We start from the raw sequence: 15,802 nt of genomic DNA, 5'->3' as shown, positions 1-15,802 counted from the left end.
TTCAACTTTATATTAAGTACTTGAAACCCTTTCTGTTAAAAAAAATAACAAAAATTCTTAGAAACAACAACAATAACCTCAAAAACAGTTCTTGTAATGAATTAAGTTCTCTTACTTTTTCTTCATTTTGCTATTATTCAACATATTTATAACTATAGGTCAACTGAAATGCTGACCTTTTATCATAAACAAGTTGTCCTGAAAATGTCATTTTAAATTAAAACAAAAATCAAGGTGTTAGCATTGATGTTAATGAAAAAAGTACAGTTTTAAAAAAGAAAAAAATCCAGCAGAGAAAATATACCTTGGATTGAATTTACTTCCAAATGGATTACAGTTTAATTATTTAGGTTGTTACAACCTCATCCCTTGGGAGCACTTGAACGCATCACAAAAGTACTTTCCTTTTGGCTCAAGAGTCAGCATCTACTTGTAAAATATTTTGGACCAGAAAGCTAAGTACTTCAAACCAAGGATCCGAGCAGTGTCTTTACATTCTGTTTGCTGGCGCCACAGCTTGGCATCAGAAACTTTACTCACTTATTAGACTGCCTTCATAAAACAAAAAGATTAGATGATCGTCTCTCAAGTGGAGGTTTATTACTACCTTTTGCCAATAATGAATGAAACTATCTCTAGCCCACAGAAGAGATATACAATGCTTTCCATTTCTGTTTGTCCAAAGACTAGTTTTGTTTCAAGAGAAAGTCTCCCAGTTTGGAGGGTAAGTAGCTTTTATTTTTCTTGCAGTGACAGTGAAGTTGAAATCTTAAGACTGGATTACAAGTTCTATTCACTAGAATGTCCAGTTTTCACACTTTATAAAAATTACGCCTGTAATTATTGTGTTTGTTCTTTTAGGTATTCTCTATAAATAGGTGACCATTAAAATCCCGAATAACACATTCAGGTGACATAATCCATTAATATTATGTTACAGATTATTAAAAATATAACTATATGACCATATAAAATTTCATTTACTGGCACATGTGAAATTTACATGATCTATAAAGGATCTGATCAATATATCTGTGTCATTACCATAGTCTATTAAACATTTACATCTCCAGCCTAGATTTTCCTGAGCTCCAGACCTACATTTCCAAGAGTTTGTCTCCATTTGAATGCCTTCAGCAATGTCTCAACCACAATCATGACTTTGCCATGGATCTTGGATTTCCTTTGACCATTTCTTGCTTGGAATGCCAGAGACCTGAGATTTAGCCTCAACCCTGCCTCCCCCACCGTGTCCAGTCACAGGATACAGGACTCAGTGTTGGAATTTCTGCCACCACTCTCCCATCCTCTCCTGAGTCCTGATTGGGCCCTCCTCATCTTCTTTACTTCATCACTTGGAGTCTCCCCACAGCTGCCAAAGTCACCCCTTAGTAACACAAATCTGGTTACATCTTGATGGCTTCTCAAGCTTATGATAAAAGTCAAAATGCCAAGGTCTTAGTCCACCTTCTGCTTCTATAACAGAGTACCCAAGACTGGGTAAGTTATAAAGAACATAAATTTCTTTCTCACAGTCCCAAAGGCTGGGAAATCAAGGCACCAGTAGGTTAGGGCCCTGTCTCTCTGCTCCCAAGAGGCACTTCAAATCCTGCATCCTCTGTAGAGGAGGAACTCCATGTCCTCATATGGTAGGAAAGCAGAAGAGAGAGAACCCACTTCCACAAGCTGTATTAGTCAATTCTCATGCTGCTAATAAAGACATAACAGAGAGTGCCTAATTTATAAAGGAAAGCTGTTGAATTGACTCACAGTTCTGCATGACTGGGGAGGCCTTAGGAAACTTACAATCATGGCAGAAGGGGAAACAAACACGTCCTTCTTCACATGTCAGCAGCAAGGAGAAATGCCAAGCAAAACGGGGAAAAGTCCCTTATAAAACCATCAGATCTGACCTCTCATGAGAACAGGATGAGGGTAACCACCCCCATGATCAAATTACTTCCCATCTGGTTCCTCCCATGACGTACGGGGATTATGGGAACTACAATTCAGGATGAGATGTGGGTGGGAACATAACCAAACCACATCACAAGCTCTTTATATAGTGGCACTAACCTAGTCTCCAGGGCTCCACCCTCATGACCTAAACACCTTCCATTAGGCCTCACTTCCCAATACTGTTGCATTGGGGTTAGGCTTCTAACACATGAATTTTGGTTGACACATTCAGACCATAGCTACTGTCATGGCCTACAAGGTCCTGCAGGGACTGGCCTCTGCGTTTCTTTGATCACCATATTGCCGTCTCTCTGACTCTAGTCATGTTGGCTACCACTCGTCTGTTGATCATGTCATGCCAGACACCCAGGTACCTAGTTAACTCCTCATCCTTTGGACTTCAGCTCTAACTCCTAGATCCATTAGTTCACCTCACTCACTGTCTTCATGATGCCCATGTATCTCCATTATTTTTTGTTTACTTGATTCAGTGTCTCACCCTCTACACTGAAGTTCATGTCTCACTTTTTTGTGGTCTAAAGATTGATTTCTGTTTCCTGCTAGCAGCTTTCCTCCCCAACCTGTGCTAACAAGCTTACACAAATGTTCTGGTGTTCTGTACTTCCTTCAAGAAGATACTAGCATTAAGATGGGAGCTAGAATGTGGCCTTCTTCTTATAAGAGGATAAGGTTCACTTTAATTGTCTATCTTTTGGGAAATATTATTTTTAAGCTTTTAATGTTGTACCATAGTGCTTACCTTTTAAACACTTTTTAGCATAGCTGTGTTGGAGACAAGGCCAATTTAAGAGTTTCTCTCTGACACAAGCTTTTAACCTCAATATTAACAATGCAAACCTTCCTTACATGAATCCAAGTAAAAAAATTGAAGTGGCTGTTGGCCATGCATAAGTGAAGGAACTCCATTTACCCCTGCTGTGAGATACCCTGTCAATCTGTAGATGTTCGCAAGCGTGTTGGTTATTGAGAGTCACATGTAGGCATGCTATAATTTTGAGGTACAAATAACTGTGGATATATATATTCCTTGACCTTCACAAATGCTGGATCACAGGATGCACATAATGTGTTAACATAATGCATTAACTCTTTTGTAACTGACTACTTTGTGTTGGATTTAACTGTCACATACATGACATAGCTAAACTAAAGACAAACATGGACCGAGCTCTTATTCTAGTCCATTGGGTAGGAGAGATTATGTTTCTGGAGGAGAATCTGGCATCCTTGGCATTAGGGTCTCAAATATAGCATTATAATCTGCTTTAAAACAAAGAAAATGTAAGAGGACAGAATATGACTTTAGCACATGATTTCTTCCCATTTTCATGTTGGCAGTCATTTTTTTTTTGCATATTAACACTTCCATCTTCCACCTTAAAATCTAGAGAGAGAAGTATTTCCTAATGTGTCAGAGTTCTTCCTCTCACTAACACAAATTAATGTTTCATCCTAAATATAATGATTTTAATTTGACTTTATTTACTTATATGAGGCTTGTTTGTTTTGCTCTTAGGTGGTTTGGTCACCCTGAATATTGCCTGTTCTTTTCTAGTCAAACCTGATTCATGAAATGGAATGAAGCTGAAAAATCATCTACTTCTTTGTGGATTTGAGAGAAGATTGGGATGGTCTTAAGTGCATAAAACGAGACTCTAACTGCAGCGATGAGTTCAGATGAGAAGGGCATTTCCCCTGCTCATAAAACATCCACTCCAACCCATAGAAGTGCCTCCTCTTCGATATCCTCCCAAAGGGATAGTAGGCAGGTAAGAGAAGAGCATTAAGTGCCTTTGGTTGTTTTATACAAATACAATACCATTGAGATAGGATGGGATTGCTAATTATTTCTGACATTGTTTTGTAAAGTCTTTTATTCCAAGTGAAAACTCATTATTTTCTGTAGATACATTTGATGATGTCATGAAGCTCCCACTCTTGCTTCTCTGTGATTTAGGACTCTTTTTTAGAAGGCAGACACAGAAGGCTGGTAGGGTGGCTATGGGAAGCCCTGCTGTCTTTTCCTCCCTGCACCTGGAGGGGGAGCCAGCATCAAGAACTTGAACACTTCTCTTCATTCATGGAGGTGGAAAGGGAACTATGAACCCTGCAAAGGACATCTTCCTATAAGGCTGTCACTGGGCTGCCAAGCACTAACCTCTGTTCGATATTTTGTGGAATCTGGTAACAGCTAGATTCAGGAATTAGGTTACGGATAAAATTGTAATACCAGGAATTAAAAGCAGTGAGAACCCAAACAATGTTTACAGGCAACAGAGAAAGTAAATGGTTATTACTTAATTATGGTAGAAAACGCCCATGGTTCCATTTGAGCCAATTTTGCAAGTTATTTTTGTGATGTCATTACTGTTTAAGTGGCGATTCTGCTGGCAGGGTTATGTGAGCATTTGTCGTATGAATGTTCTTCATTGTCAAAACAGGTTGTTATTTCAGCCAGCACAGGTCTGAGCATAACTATTTTCTATCATAATTTGTCTTGTGATAGTATCTTGGTTGTATAACTGGAAATTCCCAATAAGTAGGTGTTACTACCTTTTTATAAAAGCTTTCCGTTTTGGCAACTGTCAATTAGTGAGCATCGTGCAGGTTCTCCTTCACCCCCTCCACCCCTCACCTCTTGTTTTATGTTTTCAAAGCATATTGCCTAGTTTCTAGGAGTGTGAACATCAGTCATTCGATTGGCCATCATATAGACATGGGTCTTGAGACAGCCACTTTCATATATGAATTCATTTTAGATAGTGCAAATGCACTGCTGGGGATGCTTTTTAGGAAACCCTCCCAGCACTCTCTCTTCCTTTTTAGCAAGAAATTCCAGGAGAATCTGTAAGAATCAAGGAATGCTAATGCACTTTCACAGATCCTAAGACAGGTGTTTCTACTCCAGGGTCTTGGGAAACTTTTGATACTGGTGTCTTTTGTTATGATGTTATGTTTTGTTATGATGACAGCTATATTCAGTTCGTTATAAGTAGTCATGCCATTAAATCTGTGATTACACACAGTTATAATATTTATTGTATTGCATTTATAGAGTCAAAGAAAGTAAGAGTACCAGGAATGGAAACACTTTTATATTAAATAACTACCGTATTCTGAGATGCTTTCTAAGTTTGCAAATTGAGTCTACCTTTGCCTGCCTTGCTGTTCTTTCTTGTTATGGCTTCTTCGTTTTTCCCTTCCCTGGGCATTTAAACAGAGAGAGAGACATTGTAAGGAACATGACCTTCCTGACTGCTGGGAAGAAGGAAGCAGTTGACCCAGCTCACTCTGGAGAATTGTGGCAAATGGAAAAGATGAATGACTGCTGTAGAAACATCTGTCGAGCGTTGTTATTCTGCCTGTTGCACCTGAGCTCCAGGATGGGCATGCAAAGCAACAGGGAAACACTGAGACCCTGGTGTGCCGGAGGGAGCCTGAAGGTGGAATGTGTGACTCTTCACTTGCTTGTGAATGGAAAGTTTTATGATGGGAATGAAAGGAGCATGTCTGTACATTGATAATGAGTTCTAGAAAAGTAAGAGACACTTTTCAAAGGGTTATTATTCTTTAAGGAGAGAGTTTACTTTTACTCCTATTTATCTCAGCAGGTGGAAACTCTCCCAGAAACTTTCTTCCCTGGGGTTCCTTCCTGACTCCTGTTTTGTGTCTGGCTACCTCCCTCAGGGGAGAGAAGAATAGAAGAGATCAATTACAGTTCTGTTTTTCCTTCCTTATCTCAATCACTGCCTAAACCTCAGAATTAACTTAGGGAACTCAGATATTTTGAGTGATCATGTGATGTGATGTGATATAGTGTTTTTTATATGCATCTATTTTTGTGTGATAACTGTTTTCATAGTGAAGGGACATAGAGAAAGTGTGATAAATTTGGCTTCATTGAATCCTTTCCATTCTCCTGATTTGACTGACATCTATGCAGATGGTGCCAATTTGCAAACTCCAGCCCCATTTCTCTCCTAAATTAAGATCTAGCACATAGCTGAGAATACAGTGGTATCTTAATGCACATTGGTTACCTTTCCTTCTCAAGTTCTAGTCCTAGGTCACTAATGAATTGATTGAGCATTTCTACTTAAATGCACTGCTGCTTGAGTGGTACCACTGTGTCTTAAATCAATACCTGTAAACCAGTTTGCTGTCAGGATAACCATTCTCTCAGAGACCCAGGGTCAATGCCTGCCTTTCTCCTTTGCTTCTCCCACATTCAATAAGTTAACAAGTCTTATTGATCATTTCCTCCTTCATAATATTATAATTTCCTTCTATTCCCACTATCAGCTCCCTTGCCCAGTGCTCATCACCTCTACCCAGGATCCTAAAGAGTACACTTGCCTCACTATCTCACTTATGCCTCACCATTTCAAATGTCCTGAGTAGGGCAGATTTATGCTCAAAATCCATCAGACTCATTGTTACCTACACAATTAAGGCCACAGTTTCTCACTTGGAACCCCATGTCCAGCATGATCTGGTCCAGGCTTGTGTTCCATTTTCCTCCCAACCTCAACAGTCTTGTCTGATCATAGTTCTGAACTGCCTTGTCTTTATCCCTACTTGCCTTTCCTGCATGGAATTCTCACCACCCTCCTCTCAACCCGATGCCTCCCTATGCATCAAAGACTGGCTCATATGACACTCCCATTGGCCACGCAAGCTTACTTTACCCTCTCCTTTCTCTGAGCTTTTATAGATCTTTTTGACAATATTTGACAGTTCTATTTTGTTTATCTTTTTATGTACTAATCTCCTCATCTGTATTGTGAGCTCTCTTAAACAGAGTATGTACTCTTAAGTCTTCAGAGAGCAGCCTTGAACCTCAAATGTTTTAATATATCCTGGAGGATATATTTTAAAGACCTGCAACAACATTAGTTTTGTATTTTTATTACAAATTTTCCATTCCTGATTTATTTGTCATTCTCTTCTTCCCTCCTCACGGATAAGTAAAACAAAGAACATCTGTGCATAATAGTAATTAGCTGTCCTTCCTGTCACTACATTAGGTAGCGTAGTTGGCAAAGAAGTGAGAGGAGCTAGGAAATAAAGTGACTCAGTGCCCTTGTGCTCACTAAGTGTTTCTTCACCAATGGTAGTGTCAGGACTCCTCTTAGTTACTTAACAAGTTAGAAGACTTTAATAATTGTTCCATTTGCATTTCACTAAATCTGATATGAACTGTTAGAAAATCTAGCAAAATTGCCTCTGTGTGTGTGTGCATGTGTGTGTGTGTGTGTGTGTGGTGTGTGATCAACTATGACTCATAAGCTGTAATAAACATATTAATATATGCCCTAAAACTTCCAAAGAGGGAGCATAAGGGTTGTTGATGAAACACTTAGGACTTACTCATAAACCAGCATTCCCCAAAGTGTTTGCCAAGTAATGCTTGCCCCTTAAGATGTTGCATTAAAAGAGAGTTCTTCTGTCAAATAAGTTAGAAAAGTGCTAAACAAAATCTCTTTTGCAATGTGCGTTACACAATTAAGGACACTGATAAGTCCCGAAGTAAGAATTTTTATTTAACTGAGTAATTCTAGAATTTAGTAGACTGGAACTTTTTTCCCTGTAAGATTTGATTGTTACAAATACAGATTCTTCCTTTTATGAAAAAAGAATTGGAAGGTCTAGGAACATTGATCCCAGATTTCTGATGACAACCCTAGACTGGGTTCAGTAGTGGCTTCCAGTGTAGTTGGGATATTTACTCTTTGATCGGCTACAGTCTTCACCTGCCCTCAATACTTATTTATGTTGACTGACTTGCCTTTAAAGCGTTTGAATTTGTAAGCCCTGATCCTGGATGTCAGTAGGTCAGTCACAGTAATATTTAACTTACCAAGGGCGATTTCCACTTGGATTTTAAGAAAGCACCTTAAGTTTAACATGTCCAAAACTGAGCTCTTAATTTCCCTCTCAAATGTACTCCTGCCCAGCTCATACTGTCTCAGTAAATGACAACTCCGTTCTTTCATTTGGTGAGAAATCCAGGAATCCAAGAATCATCCTGTTGGTTCTACCTTCAGGATATACCTGGAATCTGATGACTGCTTGCCACCTCCTCCCCCTCCACCTTGGTCTGAGCCACCGTCATTTCTCACCTGGACTATCGTCATAGTTTTCCAGTGGGTCTCCCTGCTTCTGTCCTTGCCCAACATACAGGTCATTCTTTACAGAGCAGTTGGAGTAATTCCTTCACAACCTAAGTCAGATTGAGGCACTCTTCTGCACCAAGCCCTCCAGTGACTTCCCATCTCTGCCCAAATAATATTGAATTGCTGACCATTGTCTACAAAGCCATTCATAATCTGGTTCTGCCTGATCCTCTGACCGCATACCATGTTCCTTTTACGTGGTTCTCTCCAGCGCATTCCTCAGATGTGCTAAGAACACACCCACCTCAGGGCCTTTGCACTTCTGGTCCCCTCACCCTCACCTGCTTTTCATCCAGCCATTCCCCAGTTTGTCCCACACGTGGCTCAGTCTCCAAATGTACCCTCTTTGGGCAGCCTTCTCTGCCCTTCCCTGCATGTACTCATCTCTCCTTGTCCACTTAGCTGATTTGATTTTTCTTTAAAGCATTAACCACCACCTGGCATGTTATCTATTTGTTTTTGTGTTTGTTTCCTGTTTATGTCTGTATTTCCTTCCTGTATTCCCTAACACTGAAATGTAAGCCCTATGAAAACAGGGTTTTATTTCACTCAATAATGTATTCCTAGCAACTTGTACAGCACCTCACATTTGGTATGCTCAGGATGTACTAGAAGGAATAAATGAATGAATGAGAAGTCGAGATGGAGAGAAGATTGGGAGCTCGGCTCCAGAGGTCTTGATAGCAGCAAAGGAATAATCATGAGGTCAGGAGATGACAACAGGGAGAGAAGATGATATGGTTTGGAGTTCCAAGTCCCACAAGAGTGGATTTTGAGAGTAGATAGCCCAAAGGCAGCAAAGAGGAGCTAAGAGAGCACAGTCCCTTCCTCTTGCTCCTAAGAGTGGACGTGTGATGAATAAGTGGAATCACGTGAAGGACAAAAGCAGACAAAAGCAGAGAGTTGGGAGCATTCTTCTGCACAGGTGTTAAACATATTCATGGGAGTGGGATGTATCTCTTTATTTTGTTTAATTCATGATTTTTTTTTTTTTATTGGAACGACGTCTTAGTCTGTCGCCCAGGCTGGAGTGCAGTGGTGCCATCTCAGCTCACTGCAGCCTTCACTACCTAGGCTCACGTGATTCTCCTGCCTCAGCCTCCAGAGTAGCTGGGACTACAGGCGAGCACCACCACGCCCAGCTAATTTTTGGATTTTTTTTTTTTTTTTTTTTTTTGAGACGGAGTTTCGCTCTTTTTACCAAGGCTGGAGTGCAATAGCACAATCTCGGCTCACTGCAACCTCTGTCTCCGAGGTTCAAGCGATTCTCCTGCCTCAGCCTTCTGATTAGCTGGGATTACAGGTGCACCACCTCGCTTGGCTAACTTTGTATTTTTAGTAGAGATGGGGTTTCACCATGTTGGCCAGGCTAGTCTTGAACTCCTGACCTCTGGTGATCACCTGCCTTGGCCTCCCAAAGTGCTGGGATTACGGGCGTGAACCAGCATGCCCAGCCTATTTTAGTTTATTTTTGAAACAGAGTCTCGCTTTGTCGCCCAGGCGGGAGTGCAGTGGCACAATCTCAGCTCTTTGCAACCTCCACCTCCCAGGTTCTCATGCCTCCACCTCCCTAGTAGCTGGGATTACAGGCGCCTGTCACCACATCTGGCTAATTTTTGTACTTTTAGTAGAGATGGGGTTGCACTACGTTGGCCAAGCTAGTCTCAAACTCCTGACCTCGAGTTATCCACCAACCTCAACTTCCCAAAGTGCTGGGATTTCAGGCATGAGCCACTGCACCCAGCCTCTCTTTATTTTAAAATGAAGGTTATTGTTTCCTGATCAGTATGCATTTTATGGTCATATTATATAATAAGGTCACTCAGTTTGTGATCCACTAACTGGATTTTGTTTCCATAGTTACTTTTATACTTTTATGCTTACATTTCTTTCTTTCTTTTTTTTTTTTTGAGACAGAGTTTCACTCTTGTTGCCCAGACTGGAGTGCAATGGTGTGATCTCAGCTCACTACAACCTCCGCCACCCAGGTTCAAGCAATTCTCCTGCCTCAGCCTCCTGAGTAACTGGAATTACAGGCGCCCACCACTACGCCTGGCTAATTTTTGTATTTTTAGTAGAGACAGGGTTTCACCATCTCTGGTGAAATGGGGCCAGGCTGGTCTTAAATTCCTGATCTCAGATGATCCACTCGCCTCGGCCTCCCAAAGTGCTGAGATTATAGGCGTGAGCCACCATGCCTGGCCTATACTTACATATTTTAGAGAATGTTAACAAAATATATGTTTCTGAGGCATTTTCAGTAGTTCTAGGATTATGCCCAAGGATCTGCATTTTCAAAAGCAAGTCCTGTATTTGGAACCAATGATTATTTTTATTTGTGTTATTTTCAAGTCGTATCAGAAAATCAGACACTATGGCTCTGAGAATGTAGGGTTTGGAATGCATACTTTTCAGTTGATAGCATCTGTCATGAGTGAATTCTTATATATATATCTCCACCAGGTTAGACCTTGTGAATCCTTAAATGAGTCAATTTTTTTGTTCAATGAAAAATCAAAGAAGAAAAAGCCAGCCAGCCTTCATAATGACTCAAAGTTTGCTGAAGCTCAGAGATCATAAAATAAATAACATTTTAAGGAAAAAATTATAAATGATAAAAAATAAATAAGTCGTAAGAGGCTAGAAGTTCATCTTCTTACCAGTTTTTACAAAATCTATATTCAGTATCATGGTCCATCTTTTAACAACTATGTATTTCAATTACACTAGTATCGAAAATATTTCCTACGTATTATCAACAGCAGTACATTTCAAAACCAACAGTGGCCTGTTCATTCAAAGCCCACTGGTGACATGTTAAAGCCATCCCCAGCAGTGACTCAGTGGGACCATGTGCTGGTGTAACCATGGACTAGTGACAGGGCCACTCAGAGCAGATTTCAGCAGCATCTGTTATACAGGAAACTCATTATAAGTAAAGAAGGTGCCTGGAAAACCAGACAGTAAAAATGTCTCTCATCAACTATCCTTTATGTACAAAGTTTTCATAACAATTTTTCTTGTTGAATAAACAGGCTAATAAAAAGATCTCCCAGCATATACATGAACTGAATTGGAATTTGTCTCTTCTGACTGAGCCTCTGGAGCATCTTCGAATCGCTCTGTTGAATGAAATAACTAAATCACTACTTTGAGACATAGTGTCAAATCTTCTAAATAGGAAATGGATTTCTTTGAGTTGTGAAAAATAGAATGTTATCTCAAACGAAAACGTTCTAATTTCTAGAGAAAAGAAAGTCAAGCATCCCTGATTTGATACCTAAGCTCCAATTATAATCACCTCCAGTGTCACCAGTAAAGAGGAATATAACCTGAATTATTAGCTCTGTGTAGAATTTCACTGGACCCAGGGATTTGCAGGATGACCCTGGAACCCAACTGTCAGTTCAGAGAGAAACACTAACCTGATCTGAAAATCTGTACTGTCCTCTCTGGAGTGCTGGGTATATTTAAATTATTGAGTTGATTCAAATTTCAGTTTAGCCTTTTTGGGATTCCACCCATCCCATGGAATCAACTTTTTGGGACTTAGGACCAGTGTCAGTGAGAAAATAATATTTGTTTGCAAAAGCTCAGGCTGGGACCAATTTTTGTGGCTTGGATGCAAACTGGGTGTTTTGAAGAGTCTATATATTAGGCAAAATGTGTGTACAAACCAATAGAATAACACCAGCAACAGCTAGTATTTCATGAGCTCTCACTGTGGAAGGCTGGAAGTGTCAAAGGGGTGAAATGTCTTGCCAACAGCTAATGAGCAGTGGAGACAGAATTTGCTCCCTGGAATGCAGTTGCTGGAGCCCTTATTCTTGGCCCCTCCACTATTAGATGTTGTAATACTTGCCAAGCTGGATGTCTGGGCCTCCTGTATACTTTGAAGTGAACCTTGTATAACATTCAACAAGGAAGTATTTAAATAACCTCTCTCATAGCTATACAGTGAAATATTGCACAGCTGCTAAAATTGCTTTTGAATATTTAATGCCATGGGAACATTTTACTTTTAAAACCTCCGTAGCCACAGGTTCCAGATCCGTGGACTGAATCAGCCATTGTTGAGCCATATAAAGGGTTACATACATAACACGGTTTATGTAACCAGCCATGGATTGAAAATATCCCCCTGCTACAATACAACCATCAAAATAATGCAAATAAAAAACAATACAGTATAACAACTATTTACATCGCATTTACATAGTATTAGGTATCATAAGTAATATGGAGATGATTTAAAGTATACGGAAAGATGTGCATAGGTTATATGCAAATACTATGGCATTATGTATAAAGGACTTGAGCATCTGTAGATTTTGGTATCTGCAGAAGGTCCTGGAGTCAGTCCCCCAAGGATACCAAGGGAGGACTGTATTGCCAATTGAAACCAAAACACAAACAAAAAGTCTATTAAATTGAAAAAACAATTTTTTTCATTTTGTTTTTAAGAATTAAGTGTGTATATGCATTGAAAAAAAGCTGAAAGAAAATATATCAAAATATTGAAAAAGTTTATTGCTGGTTATGGGTGGTTTTACTTTCTATTTTTCTGTTTTCCCTAAAAAATTTCTGCAATGAATGTGTTTTTCTAAAGGTTCATATTATATGAGTTTGTGTGTGTATATCTTTAAAACAGTATTTGGAATGTAGTAAATGTGATAAATTTGTCAGCAAATATTAAATATCATTATGTATTATATTAAAATATAATGAAATTGCAGACCTCACCTCAATAAGAATAAAATTAGAAGTTAAATGAGTATGAAGGATATTATGCCACATGGGAAGCTTGGCACAGGTTTTTCAAACCACTTTGAGGTGCTGAGGCGTGAGCTGGGTCACCTTTTGTCTTCTTTCCTGCTTACATTTGATCTCACAGTAATTTAACTTAATTATGTCTCAGCAGGAACTTAGACTATATATATATGTGAGTATATATATATAGTGAATCGTTATTCATTCTTTCATTCAGCAAATATTTATGAGTACATATTATATATGATGAATATTTGCTGAATGAAAGAATATATATTCTCATAAATATAAGATCTGATATCAATACATATTCTCATAAATATTTGCTGAATGAAAGAATGAATATGATATGTATATGAATGATATGCTCTCAATTTATAAGGGTAATCAAAACAGTCCAACTTTCTGCCTCAAATGAACCTACATAAATATTAAAAAGATATATGGCCTCTTTTTTTTTGCTTGTATTGTTAGCAAAATCATGTGAGTGATTATCATACTGAAAAATCCTTATCCTGGGTAATTTTAAAAGCCTTTTAGAAAATTACAGATTAACTTTAGTGTTCTTTTCACGTCACAGTTTTCCTGCTTTAAACTGACTCTACATGTTCCAGAGCATTAGCTCTTGATATGCCCTGGTATTTGTCTATGTGATTTGCCGTTTGTTTATAATTGCTGTAATGAAGCATGATCCGTATGTGCTTATACTCTGGTTGTTGTGGTTTCCTCTGATTATGCTGTTGAGTGTTGTGAGTACAGAATCAGGAGGAAGTTCACCAGTAAGTTCTGGTTCTATTTCTACTTAAAGGCAACCATGGGAATTAAAAAGCTGTTTATTCCCATACCTTTTATCTCTTCATAGTCAATATCGCTGAACTACTCTTTGCTATCAATGGACCACTTGATGGGTCCACATGGTATTTCTTACAACACAGGGTGTCTTAAAACAGACCAGTTCAATGGTGAGGCTATACTGGCTGATTCATAATTCTGTGCAGGAAGGGATGGGACTGTGCTGACTTTGCTTTTCTCCCTTCAGAATTTCCCAGGTGTGCTGTGTGGAATTTTTTCAGCCACTGTTTCTAAAATTTTCTACTTTCATTCATTTTAAGGGTGCTTATATAGAGACCTACTGTTAATGCACTTCTGCATCTTGCAGTGAAGGCCAGATAATGGAGAAAGTAGTATAATTGCTACTTCTTCAGCCATGGCCTTTTGGCTTTGGTGATTTTAATATTTTATGCTAGTACAAAGAAAAACCTTTTTGAAGGAAAATCCACACACATCTTCTGCTGCAGGCATTCAGAAGGATGTAATCTATGCTGCCATCACTGCTATTGCCTTCCCATTAAAGAATAGGCCATCTGTCTTAACTCATGTTAACAGCTGTCTCACCAAATTTTGATGTCCTGATCACAAGGTGACGCTGACCATGGTTACTGGGTTTGCTGGGTAACATGATGGTCATGGAAGGCATGGCTTCCTCACTTCCAAAAGGGCTCCTAGGTGTCAGACACCAGCAAACTGTTTGAAAGTCATCTTTATGTGGCAGTGGGAATGTGTAAGGTTCCTAGAGATTTATTCCTGTAATGTTTATAACTGAGATGATAGCTGCTATTTATTGGGTGCCTACTGTGTGCCAGCCTTTGGGCAGCACTGTGCATACACTGGATGCCCACTCTGTGACTTGCAGTGTCTTGCAAGGTAGATATTATTATCCTCATTTTACAGATAGAGGACACTGAGGTTGAAAGAGGTTAATGATTTGTCTACGTCACACAGTAAATAGCAGATGAGGGTTGGAATGCTGGTCTGAAGGGTTGCAAAATTTATGTTCTTTTGTCTGCCCCATACTCTGTACCCCCAAAGTAAAAGCTAGCTGACTTGCTTTCAGTTCTTGAAAATTAGAAATTGTCTGGTTTGAGTGTGTTTTTGAAAAAAAATAAATTAGAAATTGGAAATTAACTTGAGTGTGCTGTAAGGGTAACAAAGACATTATCCTTAAGATCGTACCATATTTAAGAGTGCTATAATTTTTTCTTTTTTATTTCACTCACTTCTGCTTCTCTATATCCACAGAAGATTGTGGTGGAAGATGCTTTGTGATATGTTCATTTAGCGATTTGAAATTTCTGTTATTTTTGTCATTTGACATTAGCTTTAATGTTAATTCAGAAGGCCATATTTACAAGCTTGACTCAAGAGTAAAATCTTGTCACCTTCCAACTCCAGCCCTTAGTGACTGTGTGCCACTCTTAACCTCTATGTCCCTTTCTCTGGTCAGTCAGGCAGATCATTTAATAGTCATTATTCAAAGGCTTGTGAAGATGAAATGCAGTAATTCATGTAAAGCATAGAGATAGGAATGTAAAAACCAGTAAATATTAACTGCCATCGTCATCATCATCATCATCAACACTATCCTACAAAAGTTACTAGTAACACTGAAATAGCGTTGCTACGTTCAAAGTAGCAGCTATAACTAGAAGAGAGACGTGCCAAATAGCCGAAAGCTTGAAGAACGTAGTTTAGAAATTTCTAAATTATTTTGGATATTTTTCTTTGAAAATATTTTGGGTAATCTGTGAATATAAAAATAGCTTAGCTAAGATAGTTACATGAACAATTTCAACGGAGTTAACATTCCAAGAGCAATGGACCAATTCTCTTTACTACTATCCTAAATTTGTAGAAAAAGTGAGCCTATGCAGAAATTTGTAGCCGCAGCCCAAAACATTTCCAGCAATGTCTTTATATCTTTGTAATGAGATTTAAGTAGGTAAATGAAAAGACCCCTATTCAACAGACCTCCTGGACTCTCATTTTGAGAATCACGTTTCTCTCTGAGTGAGTTGTACGAAATCGTTCAGCTATTA

The 15,802-nt window shown here is 39.0% G+C and overlaps 1 protein-coding gene across 4 annotated transcripts in view; it reads left to right on the top strand.

Annotated features, from left to right (window-relative positions):
• OSBPL6 (oxysterol binding protein like 6) overlaps window positions 1-15,802 on the top strand; it is a 201,845-nt gene that overhangs the window by 109,160 nt on the left and 76,883 nt on the right. For all 4 annotated transcript variants that reach the window (XM_010382503.2, XM_010382491.2, XM_030917077.1 and 1 more), the window contains exon 3: window positions 3,536-3,749. In XM_010382503.2, coding sequence (XP_010380805.2) covers window positions 3,648-3,749 — 102 coding nt within the window. In that variant the 5' untranslated portion in view covers window positions 3,536-3,647. The remainder of the gene's footprint in view (window positions 1-3,535; window positions 3,750-15,802) is intronic.

The sequence above is a fragment of the Rhinopithecus roxellana genome, chromosome 14, assembly GCF_007565055.1.
Source record: "Rhinopithecus roxellana isolate Shanxi Qingling chromosome 14, ASM756505v1, whole genome shotgun sequence".
Lineage (NCBI taxonomy): Eukaryota > Metazoa > Chordata > Mammalia > Primates > Cercopithecidae > Rhinopithecus > Rhinopithecus roxellana.
This window is presented reverse-complemented; position numbering and strand designations above follow the sequence as displayed.